The sequence below is a fragment of the Photinus pyralis genome, unplaced genomic scaffold (genome assembly GCF_008802855.1).
Source record: "Photinus pyralis isolate 1611_PpyrPB1 unplaced genomic scaffold, Ppyr1.3 Ppyr1.4_LG10, whole genome shotgun sequence".
Lineage (NCBI taxonomy): Eukaryota > Metazoa > Arthropoda > Insecta > Coleoptera > Lampyridae > Photinus > Photinus pyralis.
In genome coordinates this window covers 1,031,330-1,057,743 of record NW_022170250.1, presented here as the reverse complement: position 1 = coordinate 1,057,743, position 26,414 = coordinate 1,031,330, and the positions used below count along the sequence as shown (strand labels likewise).

General features: G+C 45.0%; 4 protein-coding genes across 7 annotated transcripts; 1 reads left to right on the top strand and 3 right to left on the bottom strand.

The window, feature by feature from the left end:
* Positions 1–1,103: 1,103 nt before the first annotated feature.
* Positions 1,104–4,331, top strand: LOC116162430 (sperm-associated antigen 6-like). 3 transcript variants are annotated; one of them, XM_031476047.1, is made up of 6 exons: positions 1,104–1,233; positions 1,280–1,437; positions 1,480–1,611; positions 1,657–2,550; positions 3,086–3,292; positions 3,345–4,331. In XM_031476047.1, exons 1-6 carry the CDS (start codon positions 1,104–1,106, stop codon positions 3,441–3,443), a joined length of 1,620 nt encoding a protein of 539 aa, XP_031331907.1. In that variant the 3' UTR covers positions 3,444–4,331. The 3 variants fall into 3 exon arrangements, with proteins under 3 accessions (XP_031331907.1, XP_031331905.1, XP_031331908.1); XM_031476048.1 differs by adding an exon at positions 2,942–3,038 and having other exon boundaries at positions 1,114–1,437; XM_031476045.1 differs by having other exon boundaries at positions 3,086–4,331.
* A 2,217-nt stretch (positions 4,332–6,548) lies between these two features.
* Positions 6,549–10,509, bottom strand: LOC116160860 (putative sodium-coupled neutral amino acid transporter 11). Of its 2 annotated transcripts, XM_031473996.1 has the most exons (8): positions 10,309–10,509; positions 10,199–10,255; positions 10,067–10,148; positions 9,809–10,018; positions 9,510–9,762; positions 9,390–9,460; positions 7,094–7,512; positions 6,549–7,046 (listed from the first exon to the last, which is right to left on the bottom strand). In XM_031473996.1, exons 1-8 carry the CDS (start codon positions 10,372–10,374, stop codon positions 6,810–6,812), a joined length of 1,395 nt encoding a protein of 464 aa, XP_031329856.1. In that variant the 5' UTR covers positions 10,375–10,509; the 3' UTR covers positions 6,549–6,809. The 2 variants fall into 2 exon arrangements, with proteins under 2 accessions (XP_031329856.1, XP_031329855.1); XM_031473995.1 differs by having other exon boundaries at positions 9,809–10,148.
* Positions 10,510–13,107: 2,598 nt separating this feature from the next.
* On the bottom strand, positions 13,108–26,310 carry LOC116162549 (integrator complex subunit 2). Its single transcript, XM_031476185.1, has 9 exons — positions 25,572–26,310; positions 25,257–25,518; positions 24,997–25,206; positions 24,762–24,921; positions 21,706–22,920; positions 21,460–21,657; positions 13,862–14,029; positions 13,603–13,816; positions 13,108–13,428 (listed from the first exon to the last, which is right to left on the bottom strand). The coding sequence occupies exons 1-9, from the start codon at positions 26,224–26,226 to the stop codon at positions 13,145–13,147; spliced, it is 3,366 nt and encodes a 1,121-aa protein (XP_031332045.1). The 5' UTR covers positions 26,227–26,310; the 3' UTR covers positions 13,108–13,144.
* On the bottom strand, positions 14,016–21,452 carry LOC116162550 (probable ATP-dependent RNA helicase DHX34). The gene is made up of 3 exons (XM_031476187.1): positions 19,597–21,452; positions 17,676–19,026; positions 14,016–15,754 (listed from the first exon to the last, which is right to left on the bottom strand). The coding sequence occupies exons 1-3, from the start codon at positions 20,277–20,279 to the stop codon at positions 14,423–14,425; spliced, it is 3,366 nt and encodes a 1,121-aa protein (XP_031332047.1). The 5' UTR covers positions 20,280–21,452; the 3' UTR covers positions 14,016–14,422.
* Positions 26,311–26,414: the final 104 nt, after the last annotated feature.

Genomic DNA, 26,414 nt, shown 5'->3' with positions numbered 1-26,414 from the left:
GTTCCAACACATCCTCCTCTAAGGCATTTACCAACGGGCGATCGCGATCACGGGCGCTAGTGGGCTGCGAAATAGGAGGATGTCGGTGTAAACAAACAAACTTTTCGAAATGGGTGCTTAAATGACCCAAGTATCGATGTGCATCACGAATCTGTGTGTAAAGTTAAGCCTCCCGTCAGCTTACCTGCAATTGCCCTGTCTCGCACAGTCGGAAGTGAACTTCTTGAAAGACCTGTCTGCAGGGTAACTGACGGTTTGGATACCGCTCAGCGTACGCTCGTCGTGCAGCTCGTGCGTTTCCATTTGCCAATCCGTACATGAAGTGCATGTCCGCGTATTCCGTGTTAGTAAAACGTGCCATAGTGTTTATTCACTTGATACGCGTCGTTGCAGACTGGATTTCGTGGGTTTAAACAAAATTCTGATCAAGTGTCAGCCACACATCGCCGCCTGAGATCGCTCCGTGTGCACCGCCGGCCGGTTGGGTTGCCTACCTACAGGCGCGAAATTCCAGAAGGTAAATTTTGCTCTGGCACCCTTATTTTAGATTTCCGACCCCAAGTGTCCTATATCAAAATACTCCCCTACGCACCACCTACACGCTCCCAAACGGTNGGGGGGGGGGGGGTACCTTCAAACCCCTGGTACTACAGTCACCCACAGAATCGCTCTGCTTGCAAGTCATTTTGGGGGCGGCGGAGAAAAGTGAAAGGGGGGGGGGAAGAAGAGAAATAGCGACAGAGGAAGAAAAAACGAGAGAGAAAGGCGTACGAATGGCTGAAGAAAAGTTGCAAGTAAAATAAGCGACAATTGAAGCCAAGCAACTACGTTTGGAGGAAACGAATGAGAGAGCGAGAAGGGGAGAGAATACGGTAAAGGAAAAGGAGAGCATGAAGATATTGTCTTCTGGAACGTATACCTAGGGATCGTAGCAAGCCAAGACTAATATTTCTGAGATTTTGTTAGAGGGAATCAATTGGCGAATAAGGGAGGAGCAGACAGGCGGGGGAGAAGAGTGGAAATGGAGGTATAAGTAATGATTTACAACAATTGGAGTGAAATTTCCACCGATCGAAGTGCCCTCGAATTCGTCGACATTAAAAATGACAGCGAGATCGATCTTTCAAGTTTTCGATCAGTACCAAAAGGCGAGGATCAGCTTCGTGCAAACGGTCGGAGAGCTGGCGCTTCGGTCTCAGAACGTCGAGTACCTCAGACAGGCGGGCGCGCTCGGTTTGTTCCCGAAATCGCGACTAACGGCCCCTTACGTGCATTTCAGAGCTGCTCCAGTCGCTGCTCTCGGACACCTGCGTGCAAATTCAGCAATGCGCGGCGATCGCGATCGGACGCATGGTACACTGCGATGTCCGGCTCGCCAAGCAGGTCATCAACCGCAACTGTCTGCCGTTGCTGCTGCGCGACATCGAAAGGCAGAATGTAAGTGGTAACTGCAGATCTTGCACTAGCGCAATGTTGTAGAAGTACTACAAGCGGGCTGTTCTCTTTGTGATCCGCTCGTTGACGGGGCACAACGAGGAGATTGCGAGCGTGGTGGTGAGCTCGGGGGGACTGGAGGCGTTGGTGTTGTGCCTTGAGGATTTTGAACCGATGGTTACTGTCACTATTTGGCTAATGTGCACTAACGACCCATTGCAGGTGAAGCAGGGGGCGGTATGGGCCATCGGGCACATTGCGCGTCACAGTCTGGCGTTAGCGCAAAACGTGGTCGACATAGGCGCGGTCCCCTTGGTGATCCTGTGCTTGCAAGAGCCGGAGTTAACGATCAAGCAAGTCTCGGTGAGCGCCATCGCCGACGTTGCCAAGCACGGCGTGGATTTGGCGCAGAACGTCGTGGACGCCGGCGCCGTGCCCCACCTGGTGCGAAACCTCGGCAATCAAGACGAGAAATTGAAGCGCAACGTGTTGCACGCGTTGAGTTGCATCGCGACGCACAGCAACGATTTGGCCGAGGTCGTCGTCGAGGCCGAGATTTTCCCGAGCGTGCTCATCCACATGTCGCACGCGTGCCCGGTCGTGCGTCGGAACGCCGCCTCGCTCGTGCGCGACATCGTTAAGCACTCGCTCGAATTGACGCAGCTCGTCGTAAACACCGGCGGCATCGGGGCCCTAATGGAGGCCTTGCATCATCAGTCCGAGGAATCGAAGGTGCCCTGCATTACCGCGGTGGGGTACATCGCGGGTCACAGCGACCAGTTGGCCATGTCCGTATTGGGCTGCAACGGAGTGGACGCGCTGACGGGCATTTTGAGAGCGAGCAGCGACGACGCCACCCAGGCGGTCACGGTATGGACACTCGGACAGATTGGCAAGCACAGCCCGGAGCACGCCAAGGCGATTGGTATCGCAAATGCGTTCCCTCTTCTGCTCAACTTCTACTTGGCGAACACGTCGTCTGAGGATCTCAAGTACAAATGCAAGACCACCTTGAAGCAGTGCTTGCAGAAGTGCATCATGCTCAGCGCCCTCGAGCCGTTACTGTACGTCGCTCCTATTAACATCCTCAAGTACGTGCTGGGGCAGTTTAGCAAGGTAGGTTCTATTTACTTGACTGTTGTTAAAGCGAAAACAAACGAACCGCAATTCGATTCGGCTCAAAAAAGGACCAATATCGTGCCAAGCTTTTCCTTAGTAAATCCCTTCTTGTAGGTTCGCATTTTAAGACAGAGCGTCAAACTGCCTTCAATTTCCGGACATTTAAAAATTAATGCGATTTTTAGACTGTATCAATTTTTTGACACCCCAAAAAAACGGTCACAAAATTTTAAAAAACGAACATTTACCCGTACAGCGAAAACCGAGCATTTTTGTATAAGGCGATGGGGGTATTTTTGAAATCCCCAAGGCCATCGATTTTTGACAATTTTTTCTTCGGTTTTTGCGTACGAAAATTTCGATTTATCCCGTATAACTTTTAATTAAGCTTCGAGGGACCGAAAATGCGTATCCTCCACACCCGATCCGTGCGCCGCCTACAAAATTTTTTGTAACTTTCTGGCGACTCGATAACGTTCTAGAAGGTTCGGATTTGAAATTAAAAACCCATGGAAATGATGTGGTGCTTCAGGTGTTACCGAACGACCCGAAGGCGCGTCGCCTATTCGTCACCAGCGGCGGACTAAAGAAGGTTCAGGAAATACAGGCCGAGCCCGGCTCGAGGCTGATGGAATACATTACGATAATCAACGCGTGCTTCCCGGAGGAGATCGTGCGCTACTATTCGCCGAACTATCCCGAAACTTTACTGGATGCCGTGGAGCAGTACTCGCCGCAGGTAAGACGCGTTGCGACGCCGGCCGTTGCGTTAGTCGCGGTTGTAATTGCAGATCATGACGATGTTGCGGGAGACAAAGCTACGCGACAGCGACGTGCAAGCGGACGTCTCTGTGGCCCTGGACGCAGCCTATAGCCAAACGGATACGTAGTAACGAGTCTTTTTCATTATTTACAAATACATAATCGATAATCCTCCCCCTCTCTTCGTACTTTCTTTTAAATTTGCCAAAAACAGAAACGAAGAATGGTCGAGATAATTTATAGTGTAAGTATTTGAAGATTCAAAAATGTGAAGATCAGAAAATAGAAGAAACTTGTGTCTAAAGACAGAAAGCGCTATAATATAATTTTTGACACACGAGTGCGTTTTTCAATTTTCTAGACGATATGAATTGTGTAGGTCAAAATCTCAAAGAATCGGCGATATAGCTGAAGAATGTGGAAGAAGATTTGAAGTATATTGAAAAAATGCGCAAAAGGCACTTGAGGATCACTCGAAGAAGGCTTATAGAGAAAAGAAAGTTTGAAGACTTGTAGGAGATATATAGAGAACTGTCTTGATAACAGTTTTTTGATGCAGATTTGAGAATAGCCTTCAAATTCGAAAATTCAGAAATATGACGAAGATGAACTGGAAGAAGATTTGAAGAATATTGGTCAAAAATCACTTGATAATGACAATTTTTGATAAACATTTGAAGATCTAAAAAATGAAGATTCGGTTATAAATCTTAAAGATATCTTACGCATCTAGGAAATTTGACACTAACAATTTGAAGAACAGAAGAATCCGAGAAATGGATTTGAAGAAAAGGAAAAATCTTGAAACTTGAACTTTAAGAAACAAAAGAATGGAAAAATACGACTGTCGAATTTGAAAAGAATGGAGATAACTTGAAGAAAAGGACCCGTATGAAGCTGAGTAAGGTAAAGAATTAAAAAATTCAAAGCAACAGAATAATTTCTCGACTGGTTTCGTCTTGTCGCTCTACGTCTACGCCACTGGTGACCGCTGATCGAACGCGACCAAACAATTTCATAACCAAACTTTTGTCACCTCTCCAAATTTTCCGATTCGGCAATGCTCTCCAACGATACCTTGCAACGACTGTCCTCCGTGGTCGAGCTATCGAAGACGGTTTTCCACTACGCCTTCATACCCACCGTTCTCTATATGGGTAAGGTACTCGGTCAAGTCGTCTTCGACCGTTCTAACCGAACTCGCTATAATTGTAGGTTTCAAGAAGGGCTCCGATCCCGGAATGCCGGAACTGTCGATAATGAAGTAGGTATAATATGCCAAGTTTGTCGATTAATCGGTGTCTTAATTGCAGCCTCTTCTGGTGATCGAAATGTTGCGACTGTACGGAAGGCAATATGTATAGTATATAAATAAATGGTTTAGTAAAGACACGGATTTGTAGTTCTTAAGGCCTGCCTTTTTCCCACTCTGAAAGTGATCAACAATTGTACTGTAATGTTGCACTGCCCCCTTTTTAAGAATGTTGCTCACAACAATACCTTCATTGTTTCCTTAATATTATTTGCTCCTTCTCCTTTAATTATAACATTATTTTTTTGCTTCGTCCTTTCCTCTTTTTCCAGTCTCCATTCTAGTTTGTCTACTCTCTCTGCTAGTTCTCGTTTTTCTTTGTTCCATTTTTCTTCCTTCTTTTGATTTTGCCTCTTCAGTTCCTGCATTTCCTTTTTAAACTCTTCTTTCATTTCCGTTATTCCTTTTCTGATGTCATTTCTCATTTCTATCATACTCTTGTTAATGGTTATCATCATATTTTTAATTTCTTTCGTGTTTTCGGATTTTTCTGCTGTTTTTTTTCTCTTCTGTCTTTGTTGTGGGCGGTGATCGGTTGATTTTGCTGTTTTTTTGTAATTGTTCTAGTTCGGCTTCTGTTTCCTTGCTTCTTCCTCTTTTCTTTATTAAAAATATATATATATATAAGTTCAAAGGGCTGTAACTTTTGATCTAGTAGTCCAATCTTGGAACTGTTTGAAATTATGGATTCTACGGGCCAAACTCTATAAGAACATGTTTTTTCCCGGTCGATCTCAAACAATTTTTTTTTCCGGCCTCAAAAAAGGCAGTGTATTACCTTCCTTTTTTTACCAAAAATCGACTGCTCCAAAATTTCTCGGGAAAACACTTTTTCTCACTAATTTTGGTGCGTAGAATCCAAAACGATTCGTACTTTTTCGATCAGACCTATAATATATATATATATATATATATATATATATATATAAATTTGTATTTAGTCGATAACTTTTGATTGAGAGGTCTGATCGAAAAAGTACGAATCTTTTTGGATTCTACGCACCAAAATTAGTGAGAAAAAGTGTTTTCCCGAGAAATTTTGAAGCAGTCGATTTTTAGTAAAAAAGGAAGGTAAATAAACTGCCTTTTTTTGAGGCCGGGAAAAAAAATTGTCTGAGATCGACCGGGAAAAAACATTTTCTTATAGAGTTTGGCCCGTAGAATCCATAATTTCCAACAGTTCCATGATTGGACTACTAGATCAAAAGTTACAGCCCTTTGAACTTTATATATATAAAATTACGACCATGCAATAGAACCAACGGATTTCACTCCCTCCACATAATTCGACACCCAATCTGCGGGTCTGTAATGCTGTATTATCTCCAGACGTTCAATTAATCACCCAATGCACGCAAGGAATATCGGAGCAAAGTGATACGTTTTACCGAAAATGAAAACTAATGCGCGCGCACCCATACCGAGTTACGTTAGGAAATAGCACAATCTAGAGAGAAAAGACACAAGAAAGCTAAACAATATCCCCTCCCGCTATTTAAAATGAAAAAGAAACCCCCACCAAATAATTTTAACCCCTGCTACTAGACGATAGATTGCACCTACGAAAAAAAATCACACCCTCCATTTAAAAAAAAACCACCCAATCCATTTATGCTCAGCCCGAAAGTAGAAATCAAAAGCAAGAACAGAGAAACTGCGCGGTAGAAGGGTCGTTAAGCTTATAAATCGATTCAAACTTCAAATGGCAAAATCGTATGGGTCTACTTTAAATTCAAATTATAGCCTCCAATATGAGAGAAAAGTATATTTTGATGCAAACCATATTTTTTCCTGGCGTTTCGTTCCAAATTGCAGTGCAGAATCGGGTACCTGAAATTGTAGCGTTGTGGAAAGTAGTCAATGGTCTTCAACAACATTTAAAATATCATTTAATAATTGATAGATAAATTTTTTTGGAATCGCAACAATTACAGTAAAAAATAAATGTACACATTTGGTAAACAAATATGGCTGAATTCATTTACTAAGTGCATACGCGTCTAAGAACCCAACGATTTCTATAAATATCCCTTTTTATGGTAGTATCACATAAATACCTATTTGGCGATTTTCAAGTTGTCACATGCAATTGGTTTCCGCTTAACTTAAGAAGATATTTCAAAGAGCGAGTACATAGAGATTTTTCAAAATGGACGCATTAGATCTAAAATGGATCGCCCAGCTAAACGCGAAGAGTAAAGTTCGCCGCGCAGTAGGGCATCACCTTTCCGTGCGAGCACGTGTCGCCCTCATTGAGGTCGGCGCAGAGGAGTATCACTCCCAGGATCGTAACCACCATGCCGAACAGCGCGAGCCCGACGGCCGGTAGCTTTCGTCTCGAGAAAATGTAACCCTCCTCCAACCTCAGGTAGCACAGAGCGGGGAGGACGTATGCTAGAGGTGTCGCCGCAAGAATGCCCTGAAACAGCAACCGTCACTGCGCGGGTAAGCGACGAGTGAACTTACGTTCAGCTCGAGCACGACCCCGAAGCAGTCCGTCGCAATGGAGGTGAAGTAGCTGATGCCGACGATTACCAGCGTGGATACGTAGTGCATTCGGTCGGAGATCGGTACGTTCGGATCGTGCCTGAAGAACGAGCTCTCGACGACGTCGCGAACGACGAAGCACTCGATGGGGAAGGTTAGGAGGATCGTGATGCTGAAGAGAAGACGGCTGAAGTTCATCAGGTCGTCGTCCCAGCAGTAGTTCTCGAGAAGGTCACCTTGGACGTAGGTGGTGAACGTGGCGTAGCCGACTATTCCGAATAAGGCTGTTATAACTAGACTGATTGTCAGCGATATGTGTGTCACGAGCTCCCAGCGCTTCTCGTTCGCCTCCTGTATGGAACTGTAGATCAGGAAAGTGTTGTGGTGGCACATGAATGCTGAAAATTATCAAGTTTTGCGATTACTTGAACTGGCGAGGCGAGGCGGCGCAGCCGCCGAAGCCGAGCATATGCCTTATCAAAATCAAAAAAATAAAAATCGTTAAAGTTTCTATGTACCACCACAGAACACAGAAAAAGGTTAGCAAACTTTGGACTTTGAATGTCGCCCAACCTTTGGACTTTGAACGGCGACCAACCTTTGGACTTTGAACGACGGGAAACTTTTGCACTTTGAACGGTTAGCAACTTTTGAATTTCTTCGTCAGGAGGAGAGGTAGATAACTTTGACAACACTAAAATTGAGCCTTATGGAATTATACATGGAGTTGATTTAAATGGCTATCGCTTGCTTTGGTCATAAGTGCTCAGCATACGCTGTCCATGACATACTATTATTCGATCCGCATGAATGCTTTATAATTGGTACGTAAAGTGCAAAGTCATGCAAAGTACACAACTTTCAAAGGTCACTAGTTGAAGGGTAAATATCGCTTGATCTGGTTCTCACTTTGACATTCTTGTAGAGAAAAAGAGGTTTAGGGGTCAAAATAAGGCTTTGACTCATTTTACGAAATTACCACGTGGCACCCTAGAGAGATGAATGACCGAATGGACCTTTGAACTTCACCCTGACCTATGTGACACACCAAAAAATAGTGCCGCCCATATAGACTTTCACCTGACAAAACTCTTGGTGCTGCCCGACGGCAAAAATCATAGCCTCCTGGGGGTCGACTTTCTTGCCGATGTGAATGTGCCCGCGAATCTACTGTGTAATGGAGGCAACATCAATTGGGGTCATTGACCTGGGATGACCTCAAACGTGTAATTTAACATATTGGGGCCATTGACCTTGAAAATGTAATTTGACACCCCAAAAATTAAATACTATCACTAAAGCCTGTCCTTTGAGCTTTACCGCGACCTACTTTCCAAGGTCAACGCTTATTAGCAGCATAAGTACCAGTAGCCATATAGGACAGGGTCTGGAGCAGTTCAAGGTCGCTCGCCACCTGGCGGAGACTTAAGGAAGTAGATCTCGGTGAAGTTCAAAGGTCACGCGGCGGTTCATGTCTCATTTCATCAAAATCCAATGACCTCCTTTTTGATGTCTCATTCCATTTTCAAGGTCCTCGGAGGTCGCGGCCTCGGCTGGTGACCAGGGGAAGTTCAAAGATGGACCTAGCCGCTCACCCCGCTTCTTTGACATTTGGAAATAGGTCAAGGTGACGTTCAATGGTCAATTCCGCTTTAGCTAGAGGTTAGTTCAAGGGCACTTAACCTTAGGGTCATTAACCTTTGCTAACCTTGAAAATGAAAGATGACGGGAAAAATGAGGACATTGATTTTTACGACTTTAAGAATAAACTTCTGGCGTCAAGGTCATTTGACGGTAACTTTAACAAAAAAAAGAAGTCAATTGTTAACAGCATGACATCGAAAACCAAATACAGGTCATAACGACCGATTTGTCGAAATGGCGGTGGGGTCTTAGGATCAGTGTGTGGTGTCATTGATCGTCTGTGAATTTGTTTAGTAGTGTAAAGGTTGCTAGCCGATCAAAGTTCAAGAATTGGTCGCCGTTCAAAGTTCAAAGTTTGCTTGTCGGTCAAAGTCCAAAGTTTGGTCGTCGTTCAAAATTCAAACATTTCTCACCGTTCAAAGGTGGTAATGCTCTTGAGGTGTGAGATCAAGGTGAAGTTAAAAGTTTCTCGCCCTTCTTTTACACGACTTTTTAGCGGAAGATCAAGGTTTCAATGAAAATCAAGATTAGGAAGATTGAGAAGCTGAAGTTCTGCAAGATGGCGCAGGTAAGGAAGACGAGGAAAAATTGAAAATAAAGATGGCGGAGGGGGTTAAAAGAAGACTCTTACCAAAAGACATGATTGCCATCGCGGGCACAATGTCCCAGTTGGCAAATCTCCACGCGTTTGTGTGGTGGGGCCTGCAATAAAGCGTTAGAGTGTGGTCCGCGAGGAAGCGCCGATACGTACACTATTAGACTCATCGATCCAACCCTGAAGAAGATAGTTATAAGAATGGTCCCGATGCAGATCAGGCTTGTAAATGATATGTGTGCGAGTTTCGTTATGTTTCGATACATACAAAGTGGAATAGTAACGGCGAGAGTGCAGATCAGGACGATGACTTCGCGCTTCGAAAAGATGGACGTGGGGGATGCGTCCGTTAGACGCACAACGACCTTGGTCACGGTATCTCCGACGACGACGTTGTACGAGACCATCGCTACAAGTTCAAGTTTAAGCCGAGCGGGTGGAAACGGCTCGCTCACCGATCAATGGATAGACCACCTGTAGAATCCCCAGCAGAATATAGCCGGGTCTTCCGTAGGCCGCCTCCATGATGCCTTGGTAGCTGTACTTTCCACTGATATGTCCGCTCTTCACCATCAGTATCAGAGAGTAATCCGTAATGTAGGCTATCATCACTAACAGTAGGAGACCCAAACCAAAACCGGACTGGTGGAGCGCGTACGGAATTCCTAAAAGCTGACAATGAGCCAAAACGTCCAACTTACCACGCGAATCACCAATGACTCCGCTTCCAATAATGGAATTAATAAAATTAAAGCTCGCCCTTGGCAGACTCGACCTGTTCTCGTTCTCCTCCTCCTGAAACGCAACACGGTCATCATCCACCACCAAGACCCTTCGATATTTACCGCGATCAACTGTTTCATATCGTCGAAGGCATTCTCGTTCGAATCGACGCTGCTGCCCTAAAAAAAGCGGCGATCGAGCGAGCGGCGCCGACAGAGATTGCGACTCTCACCTGGTCCTCCGAAAAATTATAGCTCGACTGCAGGATGTAACTTTTCTCGTTCACCTTACCGGCCATGGCGGGAAAAAAAGAAACCGAACTTTGGGAAGCTGAAAACGGAACACATTAACGTGGGGAATGGGGCGCCGCCGTTCTTTTCATCGGAGGCGAAGTCGTCGCCGTCGTCTGCTGCGCGCTGCTCCCGCAGAACTGAAACGATCAATAGATAAAGACGAACAATTATCTTCCTTTTGAATGAATCTTTCATACGCCCCCATTCCCGACCAGCTATATCGATTTGGCAATTTTGTGCATGCGTATTTGCCCCACTTGAGAAATTGTTAAGGGGGGTCAGTTTTTTTGTTGCTTTTGCAGAATTTAGTGAATGCGAGTGAGCCATGTTGGCGGGAACAATTGGAATCTCCCTTTCCCCCGACATTCCCCGTTGCTCAAATTTCTTCTTCCACTCCTCTATACTCTGCTTCTATCACTATCTCCCCTCTCGACATCTTCACTGCTCTTTGCAACCTACGCAATTCACTCCCCCGCCCTTTCATTTTCAGTTCAACTTTGACTTAAAGAATCCGGAGAATCTGGTTTTTTGGAGATTGGGCGGTATTCCATCCCCCCTCCTCTCCAGCACTATCATGATCGCCTTCGCCTCGGGGGGTATGGAATACACCTCCAGCAAAAAGAAGACTTAACGCGTAGCGATCGAGTGTTTACAACCACTAAACAAAGATAGAATCCACTACCCTTAATTCCCTATAGGCCCCTCCTTCGGGAGCGGATCTACCCAGGTGAAACCTCCGCACTACTCGTGGGAATTATATGGACGATTATTCAAACAAACCCTTTCTGGGCTCCTGGGAGGAGGAGGTTTGCTCGGCTGGCAGGGTTTCACTGGAATCCACAGGGTGCCATTGTGGCCGAATGTGAGGTATGTACATCCCTAGAGTAACCAAGGTAATGGTTATGTTATACGGGTAAGGGAGAGGGTTCCACCGGAACAGAGGGACCCAGTACCGTTGCAACAGAGGGGGCTTAATCCCCCGTATTCGACATCCTCTGCACAGCCTCGTGGGCAGGCTGGAAAAGGGAACGCATTACTTCGCCTTCAACTTTTACAAATCTTATATCAGGGGAATATAAGGTTCGAGGAGGGGATTGAAGCTTAGGTTAAAGTATTAGTGAGGTTAAGTTAGAGTGTTAGTTAGGTTAGGTCAGAAATCTTGTATCAGGAGAATATAATTTGTGAGGAGGTGATTCAAGGTGATACAAGAAATACTTAAACCTCACTATCAGAGAACTTAAAATGGGTGTTCATTTTGAAGGTTAAGTTTGGTTCATGTGAGTTAGATCCCTCACCTAACCTAACTAGCACCCTAACTCAAACTTGAATCACCTCCTCGCATATTATATTCTCCTGATACAAGATTTCTGACCTAACCTAACTAGCACTTTAACCTAACCTCACTCATATATACTTTAACCCACCCTTCACTTCCTCGCACATTATATTATGAAGCGATCACTCTTCCACTTATTTTTCTTGGAGGTACTCCATACCCTCAGACCTCAACAGAATGGCTGTGCTTGCAAGTGTCTTTGGGGGCGAGGGAGAAAAGTGAAAGTTTCAGGCTGGCAGTCCATACTACACCGGATCGTAGTAGTAAGTGCGATGATTCCTTCTCGAAAGTTATCGCAGCACAGGGTGGTCTGGGGGGTATGGAATACCCTCCTTCAGGAAAATATTCTCCAGTTAAAGTGCTCAAGACTCGATCGCCCTTCCACTCATTTTTCCGGGGGGTATTCAATACCACTCAGACCTCCAAGACAACATTCTCCCCGAGAGTAGCAGCACCGGAGGTCTAGGTCCAGGATATATATATATATATATATATAAAGTTCAAAGGGCTGTAACTTTTGATCTAGTAGTCCAATCTTGGAACTGTTGGAAATTATGGATTCTACGGGCCAAACTCTATAAGAAAATGCTTTTTCCGGTCGATCTCAGACAATTTTTTTTTCCAGCCTCAAAAAAGGCAGTTATTTACCTTCCTTTTTTACCAAAAATCGACTGCTCCAAAATTTCTCGGGAAAACACTTTTTCTCACTAATTTTGGTGCGTAGAATCCAAAACCATTCGTACTTTTTCGATCAGACCTCTCAATCAAAAGTTATGGACTAAATACAAATTTTTATATATATATATATATAAAGTTCAAAGGGCTGTAACTTTTGATCTAGTAGTCCAATCTTGGAACTGTTGGAAATTATGGATTCTACGGGCCAAACTCTATAAGAAAATGCTTTTTCCCGGTCGATCTCAGACAATTTTTTTTTCGGCCTCAAAAAAAGGCAGTTATTTACCTTCCTTTTTTACCAAAAATCGACTGCACCAAAATTTCTCGGGAAAACACTTTTTCTTATTAATTTTGGTGCGTAGAATCCAAAACAATTCGTACTTTTTCGATCAGACCTCTCAATCAAAAGTTATGGACTAAATACAAATTTCGACAATATATATATGTATGTTATCAGTAGTGTAGTAGGACCGGTTCAAGGTCGGTCGCCTCCTGGCAGTGACATTGAAAAGTAGACCAAGGTGAAGTTCAAAGGTAGTGTCATATTTGATTTTCAAAGTCACCTTGTGTAGTGTCATTTCATGTTCAAGGAAAAATCCGTCCGGCAGCGGGTACAAAATGAAAAAGCAACACATACAGCGAAGAATAGGAACTGGATTGGGTGCTTTTTCCACACTATATATGGTTAATAGAATCATACAGGGCAACATCACACGCCACTAAGTAAAAAAAAAAATCAAAAACGCTTTTATTATTTATACCTAGTTATAAATGTTAGTTTTCAGAACAGTCCTCGTTATAATGTCGTTAAAAACGACTTGAGCGAGCTCGGAAATCTCTCGCGTTTCACTCTCGTTTATCTCGCTGTCCCAGGTGAGATGGTCGTGGAAGTACGACGCGAGCGACGCCTGCGAGAGCGCCACGCGCGACAGCTGTATCAGAAACTGAACGATGTCCTCGGCCAACGGCGGGAACGCCTCGCTGATCTGCGTTAGCGCCGGAAGAATCTCCTTGAATAATCTCACACGCTGTCTCGGTGAGATCGCTGCGAACACAAAATTTTTACCAATCTATACGATGAGACTAATCTATAAATTGGTGCTTTTTTGAGCCGAATCAAATTTCTTTTCGTTTTTTAGATTATTTCAAAGACACAACTCAAATACAAACGGCGTTTGCTAATATAACCAAAATAGGGCGCAATGGTTTGGTTGCTTACCCCCGAGCAGGGCGTAGAGAAGATTCAGGGCGGTCACGCAAATGTTGAGACTTTTCGGCAGCGCGTACTGCAGGGAGAGCTGCGAGAGGAGCTGAATGGCGAAGATCTGCTTCGTGACGCTCGGCTGCTGCATCAGCTCGGGCAGGGAGTCGAGGCAGATGTGCGCCGAGGGAATTCCGCGGACCGTTACTGGGAGAAGCTCGCTCGGATAACCCTAAAATTGTACGCTAGAGGGCGACTATGAAGCGGGCGAGGTTACCTGGAAGTGGATTAATTTCGCCAGAGACGGATCGACGATGAACACCTGGTGAAGGTAGCTGCAGACGAGGGAGCGTACCTCCTGCAGGGCGAGAAGCTGACCGGGCGTTTCGGAGTCTTCTTTCGTCTCCAAGCACGTTTCTAACAGCATCTGAGCAGCTGCGCTATCCTAAAATTTGCAAATGTGAATTTGGTCTTCTTTCTTTTTCTAGAAAAGAGGAGGTTCAAAACAGGTTTTGGGAACTGTTCGCGATATTTTGACACCGCGATTCTTTACGTTTTCGTTAAGAATTGAGGAATTCTTTTCGTCGATCTAAGGCGTTTCAGGACATGTTATCGTCTGGTGACCCAGGTGATCACACTTAAAGCACCGTTGATTGCGATATCGCAATTTTGTTACGATCAGATCAATTGAATTATTTAATAATTAAGATTTCTTTATTTAATTGTCTATCGAACGCCTGCGTGCGGGGTATGTGTAAAACAACAAGCCCTAAAAACCGCTCTTTCAGGGTCTTAATTTTGTTTTTGATGTTTTGCAAATTGAATGAGAGTTTTGGAATTAATTGCACGACCTTTTGTGCTTTAATATATCAATAGGAGCTAACATAAGCGTTTTATCACATTTATCACAATAATACTGTTGAGAGTTTGCTTTAACAACGACTGGCTCCGCTACTGTTTCTGCCCGCTGTTCGGCTTTTGAAACCGTACAACTCGCCTCGTGTTGCATAATGTTCAGCACCGACACCCCCGCCATTTCCCCCCCGCAACTCGCGCACGTGTAGGTCATAGTCGAAATCTGCTGTTCGATCATGCACGCCCACTCCTCCTGCACCAAGCAGCCGTAGACGACGTTCTCGGTAACCTGCAACCCGCCGTACGCGCTGTTCTGTGTCGCGCGATATTCCGAGTCGAACGGGTTCGAGTCCGGGCTCGGAAAGCATTCGTCCGTGTATATAACCTTTAAGTCCGCGGGTAATAGTCGTTTAATATTGTAACTGACATCGGTCGTCATGAACTTGACGAGGTCCTCGATGAAGTAGAAGGCGTCGCGTTGGTCGCACTTCGCCGAGACATCCCCGAGCTTCTCCTCCAGTTTCTCCTTCAGTTTTTTGCGCAGTTGTACTGCGCGCAACAGTAACGTCTTGCCCTGCCCAAAGGCGGGGACGTCGCACAGAAGAAACTCGTCAAACACGAACTTGGTGAGCGTCAAATTCGTGGCGATCGTCTTCGCGAAGAGCATCAGCGTCTGAATCGCTGGCATCCTCATCACGTTCATCAGGTACACCTTCTTAGTCTCCAGTATCGACTGGTAAACCAGCAGCTGGTGCTTTCGGCTGATCGGCCGCTTGCTGAAGTATCCCGGGGGCGGCACGTCGATATCGTCCGCGTGTATCTCGAGCACTTCGGGATTGGTCGTGAAACAGCTCAGCGGACGTAAGAAGACGAAGTTCTTGCTCTTCGTGTGGTACAGTCGCTCGGCGACGCTCTTCGAGTAATTGTGCTCGTCCTCGACGGCGACCTGCGGATACAACCCGCTCGTCAGTATCAGCTTGAGCATCATCAGGTCCCGGAAGCTCTCCGGCGAGGAGTCGTCCAGGAGAGTTTGCAGCTTTTTGAAGTCGTTCGTGATGCGAAACTCGATGTCTCGAAGGTCGAGCTTGCCGCCGGCCTCTCGATCGTCGGTCTCTACGTCGAAGCGCTGGAACTTGAGCTGTTTGCGCTGGGCGCTGCGACCCTCGTTTTTGAGGTTGCGCCTGAGCGTCTTCAGCTGTTTCAGTTCGCCGTAGCGCATCGAACGTTCGCCGCTCGAAAGCTCGCCCTGCGCTCTTTTCGATAAAAGCTCGGCGTCCTCCAGGATTTCCCGAAATTGCTGGATCAGTTTCGTTACCTTACGAAAGATAAAAAAGAATGGTAGGGTTACCTGAACGTGCGAGACAGAGAAGGTCTGGGTCATTTTTCAAAAAATAAAAATTCAAAAATTTAATTAATTCGGAAAATTTTAAAAAATCAAAAAATAGAGAAAAGGAATTGAAAGTGTTGGGTCAAACTGAAAATGGTAAAATCAAAATTTGAAAACGCCCCACTTTCTTTGTTAAAAAGTGATACAGAGAAATGTCTATTAAAAAGGTTTCTTGATAATGATTGTTAAATATCTGCCATTTTCAAAATAAATATACCTAACCTCATTATTTTAAATAGTACACCCTGTATATTTTGATCTAAAAAAGTAGGATATTAAATTCTCTTCAAAAATATAACACACCAAGGTAATAAAAAAAGATTGAAGTGATTCAAAAAAGATTAAAAAAAGTTCAAACAATTCAAAAAATACACAAAAAAACTCGTTTACCTCGCCCTGTGTACTTATTTTCAAAACGGCAGATTATTTCAAATATTTTTCTGTCTCTTTTCAATACAGGGTCCTTCTGAAATTGGCAATTTTTTTATTTCCCCCGTATCTCTTAAGCGAGCGAATATTTTCAAGTTTTGATTTTTAGCATTTTAAGTCAAAAAAAGCACATGACACCTATATACTTTAGCAAAGTTGGGAATATATACGCTAGCAAAGCGTCGAAAATTGAACACCCTGTACATTATTCCCCCTTGAGAAAAAAAGGGACACCTTGTACTGTATTAATAAATTCAAAAACTTCAATATTTTGAGTATTTTACGTCAAAACGTCAAAAAAATACTTTAGCAAAGTTGGGAATAAATATTATTATTACTATTTTTTGATAACGGAGATACCCCAGCAACGTGTCGAAAATTGAACACCCTGTACATTATTTCCCTCTTGAAAAAAAGGGACACCCTGTATTGAATTAATAAATTCAAAAATAGAAGTGTCGAAAATTGAACACCCTGTACATTATTTCCCCCTTGAGAAAAAAGGGACACCCTGTACTGAATTAATAAATTCAAAAACTTCAATATTTTGAGCATTTTACGCCAAAACGTCAAAAAAATACTTTAGCAAAGTTGGGAATAAATATTATTATTATTTTTTGATAACGGAAATACCCTAGCCACGTGTCGAAAATTGAACACCCTGTACATTATTTCCCTCTTGAAAAAAAGAGACACCCTGTATTGAATTAATAAATTCAAAAATAGAAGTGTCGAAAATTGAACACCCTGTACATTATTTCCCCCTTGAGAAAAAAGGGACACCCTGTACTGAATTAATGAATTCAAAAAATTTTAAATTAAAAAAATTCCAATAGGGAAATGGTTTTCCACTTTCCACGGAAAATTTTCAAGTTTTGATTTTTATCATTTTAAGGCAAAAAGAGCACTTGCGCCTATATACTTAAGCAAAGTTGGAAATAAAAATTATTTTTTTTTTTATAACAGAAATTCCCTTGAAAATTGAACACCCTGTACATGATTTCCCTCTCGAAAAAAAGGGACACCCTGTATTGAATTAAGAAATTCCAAAACAAAAATTCCAGAATCCAAAAAAATTAATATCTTCAAAAAATTCAAAAAGGGAAACGGTTTTCCACTTTCCACGGAAAAACTAGTGTGGACGCAAGCCAATGAAAGACCATTTCGTATACTGTATTGGATTAAATATGCATCGATGAACGAACCACCCAAGGGAAAACATAAGGGATACAAGCGTTGCATTTGCTGGCTTTGTGTCCCACTCCACAACAATTAAAACATAGCACCGACCTATCAGTTTGACTGGTACACTCTGGTTCTCTCTATCTATCATTGAAGGGAGCTATTCAAAAAAAGTGTTATACAGGGTGTTTTAAATCAATTTTGAAAATGACCCAGACTCGCGCGGGGGAAGCCATACCTCGTAAAATCGTTGTTCTTCCAGACCTCTCTTCTTCGCCCAAGTTCGGGAGTTCTCCTTCGGCTGCCGTTCCATCGGAACCGTGTCCTGCTTGACGCAAAGCCACTCCTTGTACATGTTCAGTAGCGATATCGGATCTCCGTGATTGCTCTCCAAGGTCTTCCTCGCGTTCTGCGTGTCCAAATTGCGGTAGGCCTGCTGCGTGAGCGGACTCTGCACGCTTAAAACAGCGGCGAGCGCGAGCACCGAGTTCACGTTGCCGAACAGCGTGGACATTATCAGCATTTTTCCAATGGTCAAGTCGACGGGCAGCTTGCTGAGCGACTCGCCGAGAGTAGTTAACACGAGATAGTCCTCGTCGAGCTTTAGGGCGCCGCAGAATTTAAGCTTGTCGACGCTCTCCTCGATCGCGCTGGCGCTCGGCTTCTCCAAGAACGGAAAGTTCTGGATGTCGCTCAGTCCCAGCGAGATCATGTTGAGGAGGAGCGCCTCTAGCGGAACGAGGTGAATTTCGGCGACGGTGAACGGGTCAAACGACCTGAACGTCTCCTCCGAGTACATTCGGTAGCAAATGCCGGGGCCGGTGCGGCCCGCGCGCCCGGCGCGTTGCTTCGCGCTGTCCTGGGAGATGTTCGTCTCGGTCAGCTTGTTGATGCCGCCCACGTTGTTGTAGATCATCTTGTTCACCTTACCCGAATCGATCACGAATCGGACCCCGTCTATTGTCACCGAAGTCTCGGCGATGTTGGTCGAGATGATACACTTTCGCATGCCTTCCGGCGCGTAATCGAACACCTTGTCCTGTTCCTCCAGCGACAAACTGCTGTGCAACTGGAGCACGATCCAATTCTGCTTGATCTGGCCGTACTCGTTCACCGCGTCGGCCAGCGCCGAAATCTCGGCGAACCCGTTGAGAAACACCAGCAGATCGCCCTTCTGATGCGGTTGGTACTTCGCGTCGATCATGTGGATTACCCGAAGGTACGGGCTGCAATCGAAACGGTCCCGTTTCTGCTTGTACGAGTCGTAAATGATCGGCAAGTACTGGACGTCGATCGGGTACAGTCGGCCCGGCACTTCGATTACGCCGATCTCCTCCTCTTGGAAGTAGCTCTTGAATAGTTCAATGTTAATCGTCGCCGACATCAAAATTAGCTTGAAATCGTCGCGCTTGTGCAACAGGCACTTCATTATTCCGATCAGAAAGTCCCCGTACAGATGGCGTTCGTGTATTTCGTCCAAAATGATAACGTCGTACGCGTTGATGGTCTCCTCTTCGGCGGTTTGTCGGAGCAGTAGACCTTCGGTCATGAAAACGACTGACGTGTCGGCGCGTTTCGTCTTCTCAAACCTTACGTTAGGGTTGTTAATTAAAGAACACTGTCACCTAAAGTTATGCTTGGGGGCTGGCCTGAGGGGTGTCTCCCTACGGACTGACGGGGAAAACTTTTTCTAAACTAATGATGGGACACCCTGTATATGAGGATATTTCAATTTAAGTAAATTTGGGGATCATTTACGAAATAAGCACAGAGTTGGTTCGTCTCATTTGAATTTGTGTTCCAGTGTTGTTTGTTTCCTTTTAGAAATTGTGTTAATGTGTAATTCTTTCGCTTTTGTTATTTATGCAATTTAGATGTTAGGAGTAAGGCACATCTGGTCGTTGGCGATAAGGAATTTTATCAGACGAAAATTAATTAACGCACGTGTATACTAAGAGATATCTTACGATGTGCGTGTTATTTGTTTTGAGGGTTAAGGGTTCTGGGGGGTATTTTCCCCCACATTTGACTACGTAAGAAATTTTGGAAACCTCCAGCAAATTATGCTATTAAAGGCCTATCACGCGTCCCCTCCTATTTTGGGTACACTAGACACCCCTCGAGTTAGCCCGAAGGAGAGAGAAAAAAATCATACAAACCTGATTTGGTAACCGATAACCGTCTTATAATCCGTTAACGTCTCGTACGCCACTCGTTTCGCGAGCGAGATGCACGCGATACGTCGCGGCTGAGTGCACACGATCTTCTTGTAGCCCGCCTCGAGAACGTACTGAGGGACCTGCGTCGATTTACCGCAACCCGTATCGCCGGCGACCAGCACGACGCGATTTCGCTCTAGCATTTCGATCAGGACGCGCTTGTACTGCGCGATCGGCAGATCCGACTGTGCCCTGCGGAGCTTTCTCAATTTGGAAAATTTCGATTTCTGCTGAAAGTCCTGGTAGACGAGGACCGAGTTTAGGAATTTCGCGAAGCACGCTTCGGGTACGTTGACGGGCAGCTTGTTGTACAGCTGAGCCGGGGACCGGTCGAAGTTGACGTTTAGGAGATTCGTTTTGTCGAAGTTCGCGGAGTCCGTCGAGTGGGCCTGGATCGTTTGGTATTTCTCGAAGAACTTCCAGAAGTCGTCCGCGTTTCCTACGTTCAGGTGGTTTTGAAGGAACGAGCTGAAATGGTGCCTGTTGATGTTGATAATCGCTTGCAAGTCTGGTGGTTTCTCTTTCGAAGACGAGGATGCCTGAGGCGAAGGAGATCTTCGCCTTTTTCTTGAAGGATGCCTACGGTCTTCTTTGTATTTAGAATAAGAATCTCGACGATGCATGGCACTTGATTTGATTAACAGAGCCCCAAATGGAAAACGTAAACAAGTCACATAAAAAGTGAGGTTAGGGTTTATAATTCATAATCGAAGAGACATTTGTCATACACGTTTAAAATACATACAAATAAAAACCTTTCCCATACATGGGCAAGACGATCAAATATAAAACTTGGAATACCCCCAGGGGCCCTAGGAAAAGAGCTACACCTTTTAAAATCCTCCGACGCTTGGCTGGAATACCCCACCAGACACCGGTTCAACATTCTTCCTGAAAACGTATAGTTCCCATAGCACCTAAACAATTTCTGGAAAGGGACCATCCAACGTAACACCAGGAGTCAGTGGAACATGAAATCTTCGACAGGAAAACAAGATTCGATAATCCTGAATAGAAAACTGGCACGAGAATCCTTAGGGCTGCACATTTTGAAGAAAAACGTAGCACAAGGGATCTGGGGGGTATGAAATATGGTGGGAAAACGAACTCAATAATAAAAAGCCGGACGTTAGAAAGGTCAGAAAGCGTTACCAGCAGGCCCCAGAAGACCGTAGTGAAAGTAGCAGCCGAATTAATATGTGGCAACAGTGTGTAGTCACTGCAAACAGGTCACTCCCCTGAAAACCACGCCCTATTTTGAATAGAAACTATTAAATCGGCTGCTACTTTTTGGCTGCTACCTTCACTACGGTCCCAGAAGACAATAAACAGCCCCTATGGATAATATACGGGGTAGCGAATACAAGAATCTGTTCAAGATAAAGAATAACTTTAACAATTTCATAGCCCGTAGTACCACTAAAAACCCTTGGGGCGCTGTGTAAAATAATCAATGTCAAGGTCACCAATACTTGGACAACAACATTACAACTTTCCCACAGACCCCAGTATAGGCAAAGAGGAGGAGGTATGGCCAAACACGTTAGAGAAGCCAGACTCTCCCCTTATTTTTAAGTAGACGAGGCTGCTCTACCAACCCAGCCTCTTATACATTTACGAATATCTATGCCAAAGCCCGGATTGCAACCAGGGACCCTCAGTACCGCAATCGAGCTTCTACTCCAGTGCGCAATTCGGCGTCAAAAAAAGACGCCTACCCTGTGCCACACATATGGTTCAACCTGGACGAATTCTTCGCGACATTTTTTTACAGAAATAGAGAGAACCAGATTAGATACAAACCTGTGCTGCGACCAGTGCACGACACATTTCTTCTCTGTCCGAATCGGCGACCACCTGACCATTTTGATCGAGTTTCGGATTCGACTGCAGATGCTGATACAGCTGACTTCTCGAAGACGCCAAGCTCGCGCGCAACACTCGCAATACGATGGCGTACATGGAAGCGCATCGAAAAATCCGCTCGTCGCAACGCATCACCTGCCAAAACGAACAGTGGCGAATTCGCGCAATCGGCCACGGACCTACCTGCAGTGGATCGTCGGCCAGGTCTCTCCGCACGAGCCCGTGCAAGTTCCAGACCACGTTCTTCACGGTGAGCACCCACAGTCTCCTCGGCAGCACCGTATTCAACCTCAACCAAACCTCCTTGTACAAATCCTGAACGTAGCGCGGAACGTCCTTGCCCAAAATCTTCCTGGCAAACTGCGTGAAGACCTCAGCAAACGGCCACATATCGATCGCCTCCATCTTAAGAAGGCAGCGCAGCATCCGCGCGCATTTCGATGGGTTCACCTCCAGCGCGTTGAAGGCCTCGACGACGGTCAGCTCGCTCACGTAACTCGCCTTGCTACCGCTCTTAAACGACATATCGTCCAGCCAATCTTCGACCAGAGTCAGATGAGGGAAGTGGGTGGCCAATAGCTTCAACAGAGGCCCGAAGAGACCCGAATACGACACCTGGTCCTTTTGCGCGTGGTGCAGCAGGTACTTAATCGGTAGTTCGGACATGAATTCGGCGCTGTAAATTTTAATTTTCTTCACCGAAGTGTTCGGGCCCTGAACGTTGGTCAATCGACAGTCCTCGTACAACAGCAGATAGTACAGCAGAAGCAGCTGGGGCGTCAGACTGGTTTCGTTAACGTAGACGTCCTCGTGCTGCGCGTCGAACTCGATGTTGAAAACCGAACGTTTCGAGTCGAAGTACTGGCCGAAGATCGAACTCTGAAAGACGCGCCGTATCTCGTTCTCGGTCAGCGGCTTGTTTGTCACCTCCAAGTTGCGCGGATTCGACAATATAATACTGCTCACGTAGACCTCGACCAGCAACGGCAGCACGGGATGCAGCGGATACGTGCTCGCGCAAATCTGCCGATAGATCCAGCTCTTGATGTTCACGTTGTGTTTGGCGAACGCGCGCGACTTGAGCAGTTGATGTATGCAGTGGACCGGCAGGAAGCCGGCCATGTTCGCGTTGAGATTCGCCGTTACCGGCACCTTGACCGCGTGCGCAGTCACGACCTGCTCGGTGAAGATCTCCTGCGTAAAGACGAGCTTCATGCGCGTCATGTTGTTGTGACGAATCGGTATTCGCATACCGAGCGTTGCGCATACGAGATCGCAGATCGCGCTCAGCTGATTGCTGTGAAAGTGAATCGCCATTAGCAGCAGCATCTCGCCGAAGGACGCGGAAACGCCGCTTGTCGATTCGAAGTACGCCTCTTCGCGAACGAGCCACTGTACCTAAAACAGCCCCTTTCAGAACTTGTAAAAATTTTCGAGTTTAATTTTATACACCCGTAATCCTTTCGTATTATTTTAGACTTGGACTGATTTGACGCTAATTTTAATTACGATTTCTTTGAGGTCGCGTGCCACTTTGCTGTGACCAGGTCAAGTAAAACTAAAGAGCATACGTTTTCAAGGTCATCAGAGGTCATTAGCCCCATTTTTGTGTTGCCAATTCACTTTCAAGGTTACCAACTGTCAACCGCTCCCCCCCTTTTTTGGGGTGCCATGGTTTTTACTTTTCAAGGCCATCAAACGGCAATAGTCCCATGACTCTCAGTCATTAAAGGTCAATGACCCCATTTTTGTATCATATTTTATTGTCAAGGTTATCAAAATCCAATTTCTCTCATTTTTCTCGTATCTTATTTCATTTTCAAGGTCAATAGCCCTATTTTGAAGGTTATCAAAGTTCAATAACCACCAGTTTTTTGAGGTGTAGTATGCCATTTTCAAGGTCATCAGAGGAAAATGACCTTATTATTATAGTGTCACTTCATTTTCAAAGATGTCAAAGTTCAATAGACCCCTTTATTGCGTTAAAAGTTATCAGAGATCAATCTCCCCATTTTTGACATGTTATGTTTCGTTTTCAAAGTTATCAGAGGTCAAGAACCCCATTTTTTGGGTCACGTTTTATTCTCCAGGTCGTCAAAGGTCAATAACCCAATTTTTATAATGTAATATTTTATTTTTAAGGCCATCAAAGTTCAGTCGCCCCTTTTTTGTTATTTTCAAGGTTATCAAGAATCAAGGACCCTATTCTTTGGGTCATGTTTTATTCTCAAGGTCATCAAAAGTCAATGGTCTAATTTTGTCATGTCATTTCATTTTCAACGTTATCAAAGTTCAATACCTCCCCCATTTTGCGACGTTCAGTTATCAGAGGTCAATGACCCCATTTTTAAAATTCTCTTATAGAATGTGGCCTGTAGAATCCATAATTTCAAACAGTTCCAAGATTGGGCTACTAGTTCAAAAGTTACAGCCCTTTGAATTTTTTTTCGAAATTGGTTTCTAGTCTATAACTTTTGATTGAGAAGTCTGATCGAAAAAGTACGAATTGTTTTGGATTCTACGCACCAAAATTAATAAGAAAAAGTGTTTTCACGAGAAATTTTGGTGCAGTCGATTTTTGGTAAAAAAGGAAGGTTATACACTGCCTTTTTTTGAGCCCCGAAAAAAAAATTGTCTCAGATAGACCCGGAAAAAAAATTTTCTTATAGAATGTGGCCTGTAGAATCCATAATTTCAAACAGTTCCAAGATTGGGCTACTAGTTCAAAAGTTACAGCCCTTTGAATTTTCTTTCGAAATTGGTTTCTAGTCTATAACTTTTGATTGAGAAGTCTGATCGAAAAATTACGAATTGTTTTGGATTCTACGCACCAAAATTAATAAGAAAAAGTGTTTTCCCGAGAAATTTTGGTGCAGTCGATTTTTGGTAAAAAAGGAAGGTTATACACTGCCTTTTTTTGAGCCCCGAAAAAAAAATTGTCTCAGATAGACCCGGAAAAAAAATTTTCTTATAGAATATGGCCTGTAGAATCCATAATTTCAAACAGTTCCAAGATTGGGCTACTAGTTCAAAAGTTACAGCCCTTAGAATTTTTTTTCGAAATTCGTTTCTAGTCTATAACTTTTGATTGAGAAGTCTGAACGAAAAAGTACGAATATGACCTTGAAGATAAAATATGACCTTTGAATTTCACCTTGACCTGCTTTCCAAGGCCACCGAAAGGTAACGGGCGACCAGTACCATGACATTTACCTCTTGCTATCCCTTCAACTACCTACCCAATCAATGCTGCGCTTTTCAAGTTCCGGCTGCGAGACGAGAGACGGACACGCGATAAGCATGCATAGCCCCAACGATGCGAATCGCACGCCGGCAGGCGTGGGATTCGGATGCGATGTGAGGAGTTGCACAATTAAGCTGACCTCCTCATCCTGAAACCTACAAAAATCAAATTACACAATGATGGCAAATGGACAAGAGAGGAGTGGGGGGGGGGGGAGGGCAGATACACACTTGATAGCGGCAATCCCCCGAAGGGCGCAATATAAACGTAGCAATGCAGACGCTTGGACCACCCAATGATCGGGCAACTCGCCATCTTTGCAGACGTGCATGATATTCTGCAGCTGAGTCAGTAGATGTTCCCGTAACAGCTGTAGGGACGTGCTGGAAACCTCCCCCTTCCGTTTGTGACCTGTACGTATGAACAGCGCGAACCAATTCCTGCAAGGCGCACAATTAAGACAAATTCGCCCACGAAGTCACGAGCCAACCGAATACTCTGATCATTTCCGAGTAACAGTCCCGAGACGAACGCGACCATATCGCTGTCCTGCACCGAACCGGCGCTCTGCGCGTTTTCCAACGAGAGCGTGATGGCGAGCGCCGGCATGCGACACAGCTCGACGCATTTGCTCCGTACGGACAGCGCCTGCGACGGATTCATCCGGCACAACATCGCGATCGCGTTCAGACGGATCGTGCTGTGCGCGTTCTCCTCCTGCTTCTCGCCTCTCTGTATCAAGTTCGTGCACACTGCAAAAAAGAACACTCTAAAACGGTGGTTCTCGAGTTCGTCACGTACCAACCTTCACGAAACGAATCCGGAAAGTTCGCGACCACCCTGCAAATGATCGCGGGCCCGTTATGCACGTGCAGAAGCGTCTCGGCCATGCTCTGCACGTTCAGCAGCATCGGCAGTTCGGCGAGCGCGATGCAGACGACGTCCGAGATCTCCTCGATGTAAATGTCGTTGTCGAATAGTTCGGACGACTTCATGTAGAACTCCTGCTCGCTGACGTTATCGCCGAGGTCCTGTATCTGCGACTGAATGAAGAGCAGCTCGCTCAGTACGAGTCGCAGACGTCTCGTCATGTCCGAACGTTCGTACTCCAAGGCGAGACCGTTTGGCAGGTTGCTTATGAGTATGGAATCGTGCTGCGTGGTGCAGCTCTTCTGGCGCAGCTGCTGTTCTTTGCGCACGTCCGACTCGAGCGCGTGAAAGTCGATTGAGAGTAGTGCGACGATGGAATTGACGTACTCGATGCCGGAAATTATCGTGAGGATGTCGATCTTTTGGCGTGAGCATTTCTTTGAGGTGTCCAAGGGAGAGATTAGGCTCATCCGAACGAGACACGGTAGGATCGGTCGTATCTCCTGTTCGGTACATTTTGCCAGCTCGTCGATGTCAACGTTTTGAATAGCGTGGAACACTTTCGATGAAACGGTCTTTATTAACGTCATTATGTTACAAAATACGAGTAAAAATTCTAATTCAATTCACAACATTTTGAATTTTAGGTTATGTTTGTAATGGCTGTGTGTACATGACCGCCACGGAATCCCTGTCTACCAGGGGCGTATCATAACATTTTTTGCGCTCTGGGCAAACAGTACATGCAGGTCTTTAGTTCTATCATTGTAATATTAAG